This window comes from Marmota marmota, unplaced genomic scaffold, assembly GCF_001458135.2.
Source record: "Marmota marmota marmota unplaced genomic scaffold, marMar, whole genome shotgun sequence".
Taxonomy (NCBI): Eukaryota; Metazoa; Chordata; class Mammalia; order Rodentia; family Sciuridae; genus Marmota; species Marmota marmota.
In genome coordinates, this window is record NW_025999853.1 from 41,575,449 (window position 1) to 41,591,496 (window position 16,048).

Sequence of the window (16,048 nt, forward strand, 5' to 3'; positions counted from 1 at the left end):
TAAATATTTTACTGAGTAAGATGAAATCTGAGTAATTCTACAAATGTTTCCCTTTTCCCCAATCTTGCAGATTCTTGGAGGCCTTTCTCATGGCCTCGGATAAGGACAAGCAAACTTGACCCAATTGTCAGAGTCCCAGATTTCAAAATCTTCATCAGAGAAAAATCTCTCTCAATACAAATGACAAACCTGCCAATCTGGTAAGGAGGTAAACAGTCTACTGCATACCTCAGTGGACAAATCCATGCATCTGTGCAGGAAATAAGCAGAATCTTTAGGAAACAGAGAAAAATATTTTTATAAAGAAATTTTATTACATAATTTTTGTATACAACAAACATAGGAAAAGGGTTTTTTAATGAAAGTTTCATCTCATTTTTTAAAAGTTTTGAATTGTCTAGAGGAAATTTATTACAAAGGTATTTAAGTCAATAATAATATTTGACCTCCAAAACCAATGATAATCCCTTTCATTTTTCATATTTAAAGCAAGACATGTTAAACACAATTAACATGGAGAGATTTTCAAATTGTTATGTCATTTTATTACGAACATAAAATACATCTAAGAAGTGAAAACTTTTGCCACATAGAAATGTTTTCTACTACAATAGATACTGTTGTTTTCTTCAGATTTGTTCAGCATGGCTGTATAGATGTATTTTCTGCACACGAACAAAACCCTTCATCTTCCAAAGGTGCAGCAAGAGCTGGAAGGCAGAGAGGGAAAGTCCCATACACTTCCAATGCTAAATGGCATTCCTCCCACAGATCACATACACCTCACCATATTGACTCAGTTCATTGCACTCCATATCCTGCAAAAATAAATCCAGGGCTCGACAGCTGACATTATTGCTCACTGACATTTTGGTAATATATTTCCTTAACATAAGACAGAAATATACCGAAATTTGATGCCACTTAAACCCAAAAGCAATTTGGAATTAAACCACATGCATACACCCTGCTCCCCCATGCCCCCCTTTGATGGATGTTGCATTTTTCTTCAAAGTTAGTGTTGGAAAATAACTGGTTTTCCTTGGGGGGGGGGTGGTGGGGACTAAAGATTAGGAGAGACATATATTTTTATTCTTATATTTTTTTTAAATTTTGTTTTTGAGGGAAATGCTATGCCCTACAATAAAAATGAAGAAACAATGACAATCAATTCTCTGGGGAGAGGGCAGTCCTCTCAAATTTCTTCCTCATCTAGGCCAAACTCTGTGGATCATATCCAGGCAACCCTGTGCGTAAGGCCACCACACACGACTAGAGTGGTTGAGAAGTTCTGTGTGCCTGTGAGAATGGATGGCAGGCCATGGGAAACCCATTTATTTCTTCAGCTACCCCTATATGGGATCCTTGTTGTTGAGAAATATTCAGCATCCCTCCATGAAGTTGCGAAAGATTCTAAGAAGGTCTGGATGCCAATGGCTGATCAGGTCTTAAATTTTACTCTTTGTTTCTAGAAGGGAGTGAAGCCTGTAAGTTCCAGCATGACCCCAGAGTATGAGGTGTAACATCTAAAGCTGAGGGAATAGCTGGAGAGTCAGACAACAATGGCCTCTTATCTGAGCATGTTAAGAGCATGACTCCTCTGGGATTGCATCCATGATGACACAGAGTCACCAGGATGACAGGGCCTTCCTCACATGCCTAAAGTCAGGCAGGTACACCAACATGATGATGCTCACATTTTGATTTGTCACAACTTTTCATTCTCATTTCTCACTGTATAATTGTCTAGTAACCCTCTTCTTCTTTTTCTCTTGATGCATGAAAGGAAGATGTCAGTCTTCATAAGCTATCAAATAGTTATAAAAATAATATTTTAAAAAACGACATTTCAGAATGAGCATCCAAAGTTATATACACAATATATATCAGTCAGTCACACATGATGCTTTCACACCTGGCTATGGCAACATCAGCTTGTACCTGTGAAAACCTTATTGTGCACAATGACACCAGATCACATGTTATAAAGCAGCTGAGCAAAGTTTCTCAAAGTAAAACCAGCCATACTGCTATAAAGAAAAATGCCTGGCTCTTGGCCCAACCATTTCCATACTAATCGGCTAAGTCAACCTCGGCTTCTTTCTATTTCAAATGCCTGGGCTTCAGTTTTTGAGGCAATTAGAACCAGATCAGTGTAACTTTATAATACTGATCTTAATTATATAGCAATATAGTAATTTTGCCCTGAGAGTGTCAATACATTTACAAATATTGTGAGTCCCAGTTTGTACATGAAGAAATAGGCACAGAAAGGCTAAATGGCTTGTCCTTTGTTGCACAGCAGGTTAGTTAGGTCAAGTGTGGAGCATGAGCCTGGTTCTTTCTACTTTAATGCCCAGCATCTTTCCAGGGGTAACCTAAAGCTGTGTACAAGGTTCCTGTTTGTTACTTGTAGTATCCTGCCAGCTTTTCTGCCAGTACTGATTTTTTTGAGGACTCAAGGCTTCATCCTTGGTCTTCTCTGGATCTCTCTCATTTTGCTGATCTGATGAAGTGTGTTGTCCCAGAATTTTGTTTTATGCAGGGGGATTAACCAAAATGCACTTCCAGCTGCAGTTGGTATTAAGTGTGGAGAAAAGTCTTATAAAAAGGCAATGGGCAGGTGTTCTTCTTTGTGAACTTTGGACAAAATGGGACTCAACATTTTACATTTTCTTGCATTCCAATGGTCTCAATGGAAAATAAAATAAAATAAAGGCCTAACCGCGAGGTAATGTTTACTTCTCCGCCACAACACTCAGAGTGCCCCCTCAGATCTGGCAACAATTTAACATAAGGAAAGACTTTAGACCTTCACACCCTTTTAGTGAGAAAAAAACGACCTTAGCTCAGACTTTCCACAAAGCTGGGAAGTCTCCTAGACATCCCTCATCCTTATCGTAGGTAGATCTGTAAAACGCCTTAAGACCATGTGTCTCAATGCCAGGCACATCCCAGCTCTGGTCCCTGCTCTGCTAGAACTTTGCTTTCACATCTGAAGACCAAAAACCTCTGCCTCTTAATCAAGAGTTAACAACAACAAAACTCAAAAGAAGGTAGGTACTCAAAGAAAAGAATGCCAAAGGCTACTTAAGTGACTTGTGAAGAAGTTTCACAAAGCTATCTCCATTTTCAAAAGCTATAAACAGTCCTGGATCTAGTCAATAGCAAAATACATGGATGGAAAGGGCCTCTGTTTAAGCAAAAGAAGAAAAATACCAATAGCACAAAACTGCCCTTAGAGTTTTTGAAAAAATATATCTATTAAGATAAACAATTTTGATTTTTTAATAAGCTGTGCATTAAGTACACTTTGTTTCCATCACTCTCCATTTCTCTACAGCTCCGCTTTGTCTGCCTGGGCTGAGCTGCTAACCTCGCTGCCTCCTTCCGCGCCACTGCTGTCCGCAGGTGTGAAAGACAAGGAAGCTGAATTTATGCAGTATCTTTTGCCGGTTGGACGAGGTCCATCATCAAAAATGTGCCCAAGATGAGCCCCACACTGAAAGAGAAGAACAACATGTAAGGGAGAGTACGCACAAAGCAGGCTTTCACAGCGAGCAGCTTAAATGGATGGCCAGCCCGTGCAGAGATGATGGAAAGCATCCTGGACGATTTCTAGTCTGCCTGTCAATCGCAAAAAAGATGGTTTCTGGCAGGCTTTGCCCCACATGCTGAGAATAAAAAACACTAGAATTGTGCATATCAGAAATCATTTAGGAGCCACTGTATTTTTTTGATCTGCTAAGTCTCTCAGCCAGCTGAAAAACGACTGCAGTAATTTTATGAATTGTATTGACCTTTGATCTCCTCTTTGTAAGAAACATGGCAGAATAAAATCTCTCCCCCCTGGCACTACTTTTTGCTTTGGGTGGGTGGTTTTAGATATGCAGAAGTCCACTGTAAAAGATACTGTTTAACTGACCATGACGGAGGTGATGTTTGCTTTCATGGGCAGTAAAACTTAACATCAGACAAGCATTGGATGTTCTTGGAACCCAGTGAAGCAATGGCAAGGCTCAACAGATTTATGTCACGGTCACCAGGGCTGCAAGTATAGCAAATGGAAATGTCTTGAGCTCACGCAATTATTTTTTCCTGGCTCCCATTAGTGCAGCATCATGCTGGCTTCTTTACCTCCTGAACTACAGTGTGGAGTTTTTGCTAAAGGAAGATACTCTTTAGCTAAAATCAATACCACTGATTATTCAAAAAGTTGGGGAAGGAGAAAATGCCTGGAGTTCAGACAGACAGAAGGACGGATGGTTGCTTAGGATAGTGTTTAAAAGAAATCCAGCTCAGAAAGTTTTTCAAAAAAGGCTGGCTATCTGACTAAAGCCCAGCACTGACCGCCTCAACATTGAGGATGGCTCCAGGAGACAAGAGCATGCCACTTCTCCCACCCTTTCTCAGCAGGGCCAGGAGAAGATGGAGATATTAGTGTACCACACTCAATGGGTCCCGAAAACACATCATCTGTCATGGAACAAAAACACCCAAGCTAGGGTAAATGACTTCCATTCCTTCATTTAACAGACATTATGTGGTGTCTACTACCTGCCAGGCTCTGTCCTAGATTCTGGAGGTGTGGGCAATAATCCCTGGCCTCAAGAGCTTACGTTCCAGTGAGAAAGACAGACAATATTCAAGAAAATTATGAACTAAATGTGTAGTATGTAGAAATCAATGCTAAGGAGGGAAGGAAAATAAAAACAGACCGTGATATGAAGACGATGAAGCATCAAAGTCCAGAGCAGGTCTCCCTGGGAATAAGAACCTGAAAGTAGCAGATATTCTATGGGAGAGCATTTTGAGGAGAGGGTAGAGTCATGATTTAGATAAGAACATGACAGAAAAGGCCTATACATGATTTATTAATTCTTCTCACTGGGCTGATTCAATGTATAAAAATCTTATAAATTGCAAGGAAAGATATGAATTGACAAGGGACTGGGGCTGAGATACTAAATGGAGATGATGAGAGAGAAATGAGGCAGGATGCTCATTACATTGGAAAGAACTAGAACCTCAGTCTCCCTACTTAAAGAGCTAAACTCAATCTCAAGGGATCCTGAGTTATTAATAAATAGCACTAACAGTAACTTTGACTATATAGCATTTCCATGTTACAAGTGCATTCTTATTTTTCTTCCAATATACTGTGTCAGCTTATTAAAGAACTAAAAATGAACCCTGAACTGATTTGATCTATTGCCTGGAAAATATGAAACAGGCCTAAAAAACAAATCTTGCATTATTTTACCACATTCAATGAAGGTTTAGGTAATATCAAAGCTGACAGCTCAGATTGCTTTTCCTTTCTATAAACAATTGAGGCCAAATTTTCAGGCATCAGCTGCTAAGATGCACTAGTAAGAATATATCTGCTTGCCCAATGGTCACAGGAATACGCATATTTTTGCCTGCCAAAATAGCCGGTGTGCAGGCCAATAGGAATTGGTGCTCCTGGTGACCAGGGTATGAATACAATTACTGATCTCTCAGACAGCTTTGGCATTTGATCATCTGGCATCTAAAAGGTGACATTCTTGCATAAAAGTCTTAGATGGGAGGGTGGGGGTGTGCATGTGTTTAAAGAAAGATTGCAGCTATCTGGGAAAAATATATTATATGGCCTTCCTTTCTTAATCATCCTTTGAGCATATTAAGAAAACAGTTCTATTTAAATTACTCCAAAAATAAAGTATAGCAAGGATATTCTTGAAGCCATTTAGAAATAAGTCTTCATTTCCCAAATCATTTTTAAAAAATCCAAACTACAGTAATTTAATCTGTAGCTTCATTTGTTAATCTGGAACCAGTCTTCTGTTAAACAGAAAGGAAAACGCTGCCTTTAGATTTGTCCCTAAAACAGGCGGAAAAAAAAAAAAGTGGGGAAAAGAAATTATAGTTTGAAAAGTCAACAAAAATCACTTGCAAACAAGTACATGGGTTGGGGATATGGTAGGAAAATTCTCAGGAAAGGTGTGATGACAGCTAATGGCTTCATGATATTTGTCACAATATGTTCTGAAAGATTCACACCAGGCTTATGTTACCAAGGGTGGAGCAACATTTTAAAGCGTAGACAGGTGTCATTTATATCTGTGCAATCACATACCTGCCCACCTGTTGCCTGCAAAGTGGCAAGGCCTTTTGAAAGAAGACTAACCACACATTGCCCTTTATGTCTCCCATGAAAGACCAGGTTTCTTAGAAAAATGTGCAAGCCCTGCAGGCTCCTCCCTGAGGGCAATGCACATGGAGCCCATTCTTTCCAGCTCCCAGGCCTGGCGCAGGCTGGGATGATGAATGGAAGTTGTCAGTGATGCATTGTTTCTTTAGCCTCCTGCAAGCTCTGCCTCCCAGCTCTAGCCAATTGGCAATGTGTTGGGATCTCTCAGCACACCTGGTTGTAACTGAAACAAACTGGTTCCCCGATGAAGAAATCTCTGAAACATGCTGTTAAAGATTTACTTCAGGATGGGATCTTTGGTGTGTTTTGAAAGTTGTTTTTAATGGTTATGTAGTTCTTTATTTTACAGGTAAATATAAACCACACCTGAATATTCTAGACCTCACTCTGAAGAAGGTTCACTGTTTAATGTATGAAATATGATATGTCAAGAGCTTTATAATGTTTTGAACAACCAATAAAAAAAAAATTTAATTCCCACAGAAATCCTTATCATCTAAGCCTCCCACTCAGAAGAGTTGACAAGAACCTGTACAGAACCATGGAAAGGACCTCCTAAAAAAAAATGATTGAGCATCAAATTTAACATAATTATCTAAATTCTGACTGTAATTTTCAGTTGTGTGCATGAGAAACACAAATAGTGTATTCAGCAGCTACATATTTCTGCACTGATGTATTTCCCACTGTCCTAGAGGGCTTTCTCTTAACTGTTCCTAGGATGCTCGGGCTTTATTATTGTCATTTTCTCTTAAGTGTTTGATCTACAGCATGAAACATTTTCAAAGCAGGGCTTTTACACTTGGGCACATGGGGCAGAAATGGAAAGAGAAAACAGTTTTAAGAAGAAAAGCAATTTACTTTGCCAGTAGTATTCTGTTTTCTCCCACTGTTAATGAAGACACTTGTGTGTAAGTATGGGCCCTTTTCCTCTGTGCTCTTGATATTAATCTTTTGCCAAGGAAATGATTGTGAAGTCACCAGTTTGGCATTATGATTTTACTGAAAGATCAGAAAAAGAGAGATGGACTGTTGAGTCTAAAACCCAAGGGTAATACATGGGTATCTCTAATCATCAGCAATATATGATTTGTCATCTGCAGAAGATTAATAAGGTTTGGAGTTTTACCAAAAACTGCTTAACTTCTGAAAAATACTTTGTATTGGTAGATATCTACCTTTCTATTGACTTGGCTGACCTAGGACAAATTAAAAATGACCTAAAACAAACATAAGAGACTTAATCATAGACTCAAGCAGTAGGAGGAACTGTCACAGACTCCAACTTGGGCAAACACAAGGATCCTATGGTTTCCTCAAAGATTATTACAAAAAGTTAAGTGATTTATTATTCTCCCATTTGCTCCAGATGTAGAATTTTGATATGAAGAAGGAAAAATTCCCCAAGTATTTCCAGGAGGGACTTACTTTGCCAACTACACTTTGACCATGTGAATCTTGCCTCTTTGTGCTGAATTTAATCTTCTGACCAAGTGTTGCTTAATAGGCTGAAGTTGGAAGATTAGGAAGAAGCTGTCAACCGATTATTCACAATAGTCAGTGAAACTGGAATAAAAGCAACCTAACTTATCACAAACTGAAATATAAATAAAATTAAGGAAGATTATTCATAATTGAAATCATGAGGAAATGACTGGCCAGGGAGAAGACACACATGCCCACCAGAGTAGGCAAACTGAAGATAAAGACCCTCTTTAGAAGAAAGAATTGGGATGCAATTCCTCAATTCAGGAGCAAACAGGAAACAAATAGGGCTACAACAAAATGCAACAGGGCAGCCTATTCCTCCATAAGTAACAATCATGAAAGCAGGAGGAATCCTACCACTGCCCATTTTCTGTTAACCCAAACAGCGTGCCAGGTTTCTTATACAACACTCTGTAAAAAGGACCTAATTGCAAAATTTCTTAGAGAAGTGGCATAAGGACCGAACCAATCTTAATGCTCTCAGTAAGAACTTCATTAAAATATTATTACCTAAGAAGTCACTGAACATATGGAAAAACTACAATGTACTATAAATGTGGTAGGCTACAGGCTCCCAACTTGTCTGTAAGTCCTACCCAAATATGAGGCCTAATTAATTGCATTCATGATATGATTATACCACAATTTAAAAAATAATAAGAGTATTAGTACTAAAACAAGAATTAGGAACCCATAGACCATATTGCAGGCAGGCAGGTTGAATCTACTGGTTCCATTCAATGGAAATAGCTTATTTGTGTTGGCAGTAAAAGAGTCTTTATATTTAGATATTCCACCTTTACCCCAAAGGAAGAAGTATTCCACATAACATGCTCAACTGAGAATGTCTGTAAGATACTAAAAGCATCTAACAAACTCTTCACAACACAAACTGCATTAATGCAATTCACCCCAGAGAAGAGAAAACAAGAATTTTGGAAAAGGAAAAAGCAAACCAGGAGAAACTTCCCACACTATCTCACCAGCAAAAACAAAAACTACCCTTCTCCACAAAAAAAGGAGGAAGATGTGATAAGAAGAGACAATTTAAACTGGGGGAAAAAAGGTCAAAAAAAGATTAGCCAGTAAATGAAAAATAATGTTAAGAATGAGAAAATAGGAAGCAAAACACAAATGGTTGCTCTAGCATGGGAACTATTACATCAGTTATAGTTATTACATATTACATATTACAAATATTACATCAGTTTTTTTTAAGTCAAGGTAAAAGGGATTTATGAGAAAAAGGAAAAGAAAAAACAATAAAAGGAAAATAAATGTGTTTGAAACACACAAATTAGATGACAAAGAAATTAAAGTAGAATCTCCAGCATGCTTCAACTTATTGTGCTGAATTGTTAGGGGCAGACATCCTGGGCTCTGCTTACACAGAAAGAGCCAGCAAGCCTATGGGTCTGTAGTGCTGGAACCCAATAATCTCCTACAGGAGCTCACTGCAAAGCATGTACTTTCATACATGCCTTAGTGGAATACGTTTCTCTCTCTCTCTTTTTAAATTTAGAACTTTTATTTAAGAAAGAGTTTAACACTTTCTAAATATGAAAAGTGAAGATGGTAGATAAAAAGCCATAAGGGAACAGGTCAATATTAGGTCTTCACACAACCCTTAGGAAAGAACCCAAAGACTTAGTCTTTGTGCAGAGGGCCAGAATATCTCTTATGAATGTCACCTAATCTTGGCATTGCCTGTGGGTTTTATTCCTCTTTGGTCACTGTAAGACACATTCAAGAATGATCTTTTCTTAATTACTGTTGATTGATATCTGGAGCTGTCATAGGGAAAAGAGGAAGTTTATTTCAACTGAATTCTAAGAATTCAGAAATAAGAAAGTAGAGCCTTAAGGAAAGTGAATAACATACCTCACCTCACTTTTTCTGTGCTTTTTAATCTTGTTTTCATAGGACTCATTGTTTGAAAATGGGTTGTGAGTGAAAAGGAAAGACACAGTCATAGAGCAGCTTAAAAGAAACAACTATTAGCTTTAAAAAAGGTTTACTAAGTACTGTGTATTTAAATTACAAATTCCTGTGTACCAGCCTGTCTATACTTTCCTTTTGTCAAAAATTCTAGATTCTTGGGTAGTCTTAATTTTTTGGTGACATTTATAAAAATCATCAATTATAATTAAATTGATTTCAAAACTGAATTGCATTAAAACAACTACAGGAAAATAATGGGATTTTTCATTTAATTTATTATTATTATTATTATTTGTGTGTGTGTGTGTGTGTGTGTGTGTTGCTGGGTATCAAACCCAGGGCCTTGTGAACACTAGTCAAGTACTCTACCATTGAGCTTCATCCTCAACTCTAATACGGCTCTTTCCAGTAACATTACCCTCATTCCATTGTCTCTCATATAAAGCTTTGGATTCAGACTGTCTTGCACTGAAGTTTCACTTCTGCTACTTAAATCTGCGTAAGTTTACAAAAGTTCAGTTGCCCTCTTTGTGACTCAGTTTCATCTACTATGTAATAAGGGAGAATAGCAGGACCTAACTCATTAGGTTATTGAGAGTATCACATGGGGGAGGTTTTTAAATGCAGTGGTGCAGGCTATACCTAGCCCAATTAAATCAGAGTGGCTGGGGATGAAGCCTGCATCAGAAAGTCCCACTACCATGTTCAGAGACTCATTTCTGAGATATGAGGGTATAAAGAAAATGTGATACATAATCTATCTTTCAAGGGAGAGAGTGAACCCCATATCTATAAGACAGTAAAATTGCCAGCATTATTTTTTATTTACAAAATTGAAAACAGAATTTCATCATGTGGTCAGGTTCAAACCAATCTCCCTCCCTAATTGGTAAATATGCCACCTACTCCCTAAAAATCTTGTGCTTGATAAAGGGGGTTTAAAAAATGGATAAAGGGTAAGTAGATGAATCCTGAGGGAGGTCCTTGTCACAATCACTTTGCTATTGCAGCCTCCTGATTGTACCCCCTTTACCCCTGAACTGTTTATAGACATTTCCCAACAAATCCCTTTGTAGTATCAATGAATGTCCATGCCACAATCGGACTGTATATTTTATTATTTAAAACAGATTAGAAGAGAAGGCCTGCCTATCATAGGATATGCAGTTACTCTTATTCTGTATACATGGAAGTTCTAGCTATATTTCTGGGTTTAGGCACAAAATACCAATAAGTTTAGGTCTCTGAACAAATTAACTACTCTTGCTTCCTTCTCAAAACATGCTCATTTTCTCCCTTAGAGCCAGCATTAATTTGGCTAGAAAGGAATGGACAGTATTGATGAGAACCTCCTTGGAAATGAGGATGTCAACATACTAGGAGAGGCATGCTACTCTGTCCTCAACTAGCCTACCACTGAACTTCCACTTCTACAGCTTCTCTGCAATTTCCCTCCTAATACCCATTCAAGAAAAGCCATTTCTGGGGTCTTCATTGACTGTGTTTGGATCACAGACATTAAAGGCACTACAAATGAATGATGAACTTGAGAGAGAAGATTATCAAAACACCAAGTTCTACCAGGCCACAAAATGAAATTTTCATATACCTACCTAGAGAATAGCCCATTCCCCCCTACATTGAGTAAAATGAAGGGATTTTTGTCTTGCCAATGATTTTGTTTAATAGTGTTGAAGCTAAAGATCAATATTTCATCAGACTTGCAAAACACCTGAAGACTGACTGAGGTATCATTCAAAATTTAAAAATACTTCATTGTGCTTGTCTGTTCCACTAGTGAATAGTTGGTTGACATTGGTTGCTGTATTCAGTACAAGCAAGAGTCTTGAAAGTGTTAGCAATGTCAAGTGAGTGGCCTATTGGGTTGTCAGGTGGGGTTAACTAACCTGAGAGCAGCTTGTTTCCACCCTGTGCATGCCGTAGGAAAAGTCATCTGTGAACGTGATGGCCTCAGAACTGATCACGTCATGGAAGGAAGGCCAACCTGGGTGGAGCAGGCATAAGAAACAGAAACAGAGAAGAGAGAGATACATTTGTGGATTAGAATGCAATTTTAAATAAGTACTAAGCAAATAATGTCAATACTTAGAATATGACTTATGCTTAACTTTTTCAACTTGAAAAAAAAAAGTCAAAAGCTGAAGTATATTTTGCAAGACACAATTATTTTTTAAGACTAACCCTTTTCTCACATCCAACTTATAGTTGCATTGGGGTTTGATGTCTCATGAGACATTATTAGGCCATCCAATAGTTTTCCCAAATTTTGAAAGTTCTTTGTCCCCATTCTTTCTTTTGTCTCCAGAGTCACTGGCATGACCCAGAAGCACTATTTATCTTCCATTATGACACTGTGCAAAATACAATCAGTTAATCGGTCTGGCTTTTTTTAGTTCTTTTTTTGGATGATCAAAGTATAAAAAGATGAATAACCATTCGGATCAAATTTCCCAGGACAAGGTGTATCTGGAGCATGACTTATGTTCTTTGGGAACAGACTTGCTCACTTTATAGGAGAAAGTTTGCAACAGAATGCAAACTTCAACAATATCATTTCCAGTTTCAAAAAAATAAAAAACAAATTAGCTCATGCCAAGTTTTTATAAGAAACTGGCCCAAGCTCCCCATCCCCCACTATACAAGAGTATAGTCCTCACAGTCGGGGCTAGATAGAACAAAACAAATTTAAACACTCTCCAACTCCTTGATTATAGCTCAAAGTTGCTACAAAAAACCAGGAAAAACCTTAAACTTCTAGACTCTTTAACATTTCAAAAATTAGTTACGCTAAGTGTCAGTATCATTTTTAAAAAAGTTATTTCTGCCTATTTCCTAAATAAACTCTAAGCTATAGAATTTGGTTTACAATGGTTGTTTTGATATATTTGGGTATCTTTGTTCAATGACAGAAGTGTCAATTGCTCATGAAGACAAGTGTTAGTGGTGATATTTGGGACACTGAAAATTAAAGCCATTTATCTATTAACTCTCCCAATTCACAGTGTCCTTTTGCACTGTGTTCTTTCTTTTTTAACCTTCCATGGCCTAAATCATTTTATTTTTTTTGGGGGGGGGCACAATTGATTCAGTAGTAAACAGAGAAAAGAGTATGAAACTTGTTTTAAATTTACCATAAAGTTATCTTTGTGCACGTGTGTGTGCATGCGTGTACACACACATACATTTTCCCCTATTTTTGAATTCAAAATAGGTGCATTCAAAATAGACACACACACACACATATGTATATGTGTATACATATACATATAAAGTAGCCTTATTAATTTACTCTTCTGAGAGCAGAAGAGTAAGTTACTTATCTAAGCTATACAGGCATTAAGCAGCAGAGCCAAAACTAGAATCTGAGCATTTTGGCTTTCATATTGTCTTTAGATTCCACTTTCTTCCTTAATAAAAGCCTGAGAGGTCTTCAATTTAAGCACTCTAGCAGCTAGGAGGCTGAAGGCTGTAAGAAATCTTTACCCTCCTGTCTGGATTAGTTGATTGTTTCAATTCTGAGACACTAAAGCAGATAATGAATGCACCCCAAAACAATACCTATTCTCTCACTTTCTAATGGCTAAACTACTCAAAGGGAAAGTCCAAGAGTAATGATGTAAATAATGCAATCTACTTTGAGACATACATAATTTTTTATTCATTTACCTAAAATAACCACAAAGACTTAGAAACTTACCATTCAGCAGTAGCATTGAGAAAACCGTCAATTGTATCTAGAGTTTCCTAATTCTACTTCTCTCCTAATAATTTTGAATACTTGTCCACTAAAGATTTGGAAGGGAAGAGACTTCTTTCAAATGAGCTATGTATTTTGTCTACCTGAATTAAATATTTACAAATTTGTTCCAGGAAACTGTATTAAAAAATAGAACGGGGTGAAATAGAGTAGAAGTTCTCAAAAGACCTCAGTGTTCCTGGGGAACTACTAATACTTGAATGTTTTTTTGTTTTTTGTTTTTTTTGGTTGTTGTTGTTTAACATGGAATTATTTCATTGAAAGAGGAATTAAAAATAATGAAAACAAAAATCAATAAAGACATTTCAAAACTCCTCCAATTCACAGTGTCCTTTTGCACTGTGGAAGAAATGCAGCTCTCATATGCAATATTCGATTTGTCACCCAAATCTTGATCACTGGAGACTGACAGGAGAAACCATGTTGAAGACTATAATCCCCAGTGATGGAACATATTTTGGGGGGAAAAAATCAGAGCTAACTTCACCAGTAAGGTTAACAAAGGAGACTGGCGAGTTGCTTTGCTAGGTCCCTCAGAAAAAGCCAAAGTCTGTGGAAAGAGAATCCATCAGAAAGGTAAGTCCTTAATGACAATCAAGCTAAGAAGGACCTTCGTCCAAGAATAAATTGTCTTATGGCAGAGAAGCCACAGTGATGACAGCACTTTGAAAGCGGAATTCCCTCATCATGTGAAAGTATTTAAAGGAGGAACTCTTCACTGCTGTAAAAATCCTCAAAGGAAACCCTGCCCCCACTGCTAATAATAAGGAAAGTGCTTCAAAGGGTGATAGGCAAAGACTGAAGCAATCTGCCTCTTGTTGAGAAAATTATCTTGAGCAAAAGGGTGGGGGGAGGGGAGTGTTTATGTCAGTTTTGACATTAAAGAAAGATCATCCATCCTCCTTTCTTTAGGCTTTTCCTTTTGGTCTTCTCATCTAACAAAACATTATTTGTTTTGGATGCATTCCATGCACTTTTTAAAAGGAAAGTCATGTGAAAACCTGTAAAAACAGAGTGCACTCCCTCCACCCCCAATACATCCCTTTGTTTCCATTTGGTGAGTTTGGATTTGGGCCTATAATCATTTCATTTCAAAGAATATAAACTGTGCTTTTATATATTAGCCTACTAGTATCAAGAATATCTTCTTTTCAATAAATACATTCTCCCCTCAAGGAATTGCCATCTCCAGATAGCAAATAAATACAGCTACTGCAACTGAAGCAGGCCTGTTCTTCAGTTTTATTCAGCCACTGGGCCACATGCATCTGCAGTTATAACTTAATATTTCTTGTATAATGTGAAGCAAATCCAGAACATGCCCATTTACATCTCTACTGTAAGAATAAGTGATACAGAATATTAGTAGTGGCTCCTTGGTGTTGCTATCACCTAAATCACAATAGATTTTCTCTACATTGCAGTTAAAAAAAAAATCATTCTGCTCCTTCCCCATAATGTAGCTTGATGTAGCTGCTCTGGGTTTACTTGAACCCATAGTTGAACAATGACATGACTTTTCACAAGTAGTGTTCTGTTGACACATCTTAAATGCTTCACTCCAACAGCTTCCTAGGAAAAACCTCCTCAGCTTCCTATCCCTACCTACTCCTCCTTCATTCAAAATCTTTTAAACAAGTTGTTAAAATTAGCAACAGTTTACAAAAAATTTGAAGCCAATACCCACTGTACCATGTCTAGGAAGTGTGGCCTTCACTCCTCTATTCTTAACAAAGATTGCTATGCAGCTTCTACATCCCCTACATCTTTCCCCTCCCCCTAAATAAAAATTAGGAACTTCAGTAAGTTGGCTATATATCCAATCAATAGAAGATAGCAAAAACTACCCATGAACAAAAGTTTATTGAATTGAAAGGTAATTACAAATATTTTCTTATCTTCAAATGTAAACTAAGTTTGAGCACAATGAATGCCAGTTGAGCTTGGGTGATGGTTTAATATTGATGACTTGGCTGGGCATAGTAGTTCATTCCTATAGTTCCAGTGATAAGAAGGCTGAAGTAGGACGATCACAAGATTCTGAGGCTACCCTGGACAAGTTAATGAGACCCTGTCTTAAAATTTTAAAAAATAAATAAAAAGGATATAGTTCACTGGTAGAGAACCCATGGGTTCAACCACTAGTATAGCAATAAATAAATATTGCTGATTTATATTGGAGCACAGCTTTGTGAAGATAAGTTGGAGATGTAGATCCACATTTTTAGCGTGTGCTAATTGTCACACCTCCATAATTCTAGGGATATATTTCAAATTTTTCAGCTTTTGGTTTTCCTGTAGCCAGAGTATTTACCTCACTGACCACAATTTACCTTATTAGCCATCTCAAGACAAATGATGAAACTCCCTATGAAGGTCCCCTGCTGACAAGAATTGTTTGAAGCTTAGACCCCTGATTCTTGCCAAATTATTCATTTGGACTTACATTTCAAGTATAACTTTTATCTCACTTTAATGATTCTCTACTCCCCTTCAAAGACCCATTTGGTTGCAATCTAGTCTTCCAAAAGTTTAAGTAGTAATCAACCAAATATATGCATGTAGTAGAAAATCAAACAGTGCAAGATGGCTCGTGATGAGATTTTTCCCTTTCAATCCCTCACCCACCCACAGGCAACTGATTA

General features: G+C 37.6%; 1 protein-coding gene across 3 annotated transcripts in view; it reads right to left on the reverse strand.

Annotated features, from left to right (window-relative positions):
* Positions 1-292: 292 nt before the first annotated feature.
* Msrb3 (methionine sulfoxide reductase B3) overlaps positions 293-16,048 on the reverse strand; it is a 183,522-nt gene continuing 167,766 nt past the window's right edge. For all 3 annotated transcript variants that reach the window (XM_015483051.2, XM_048805725.1, XM_048805720.1), the window contains exons 6-7: positions 11,533-11,630; positions 293-3,502 (exon numbers count right to left, since the gene is read on the reverse strand). In XM_015483051.2, the coding sequence (XP_015338537.1) occupies positions 3,338-3,502; positions 11,533-11,630 (263 nt within the window). In that variant the 3' untranslated portion in view covers positions 293-3,337. The remainder of the gene's footprint in view (positions 3,503-11,532; positions 11,631-16,048) is intronic.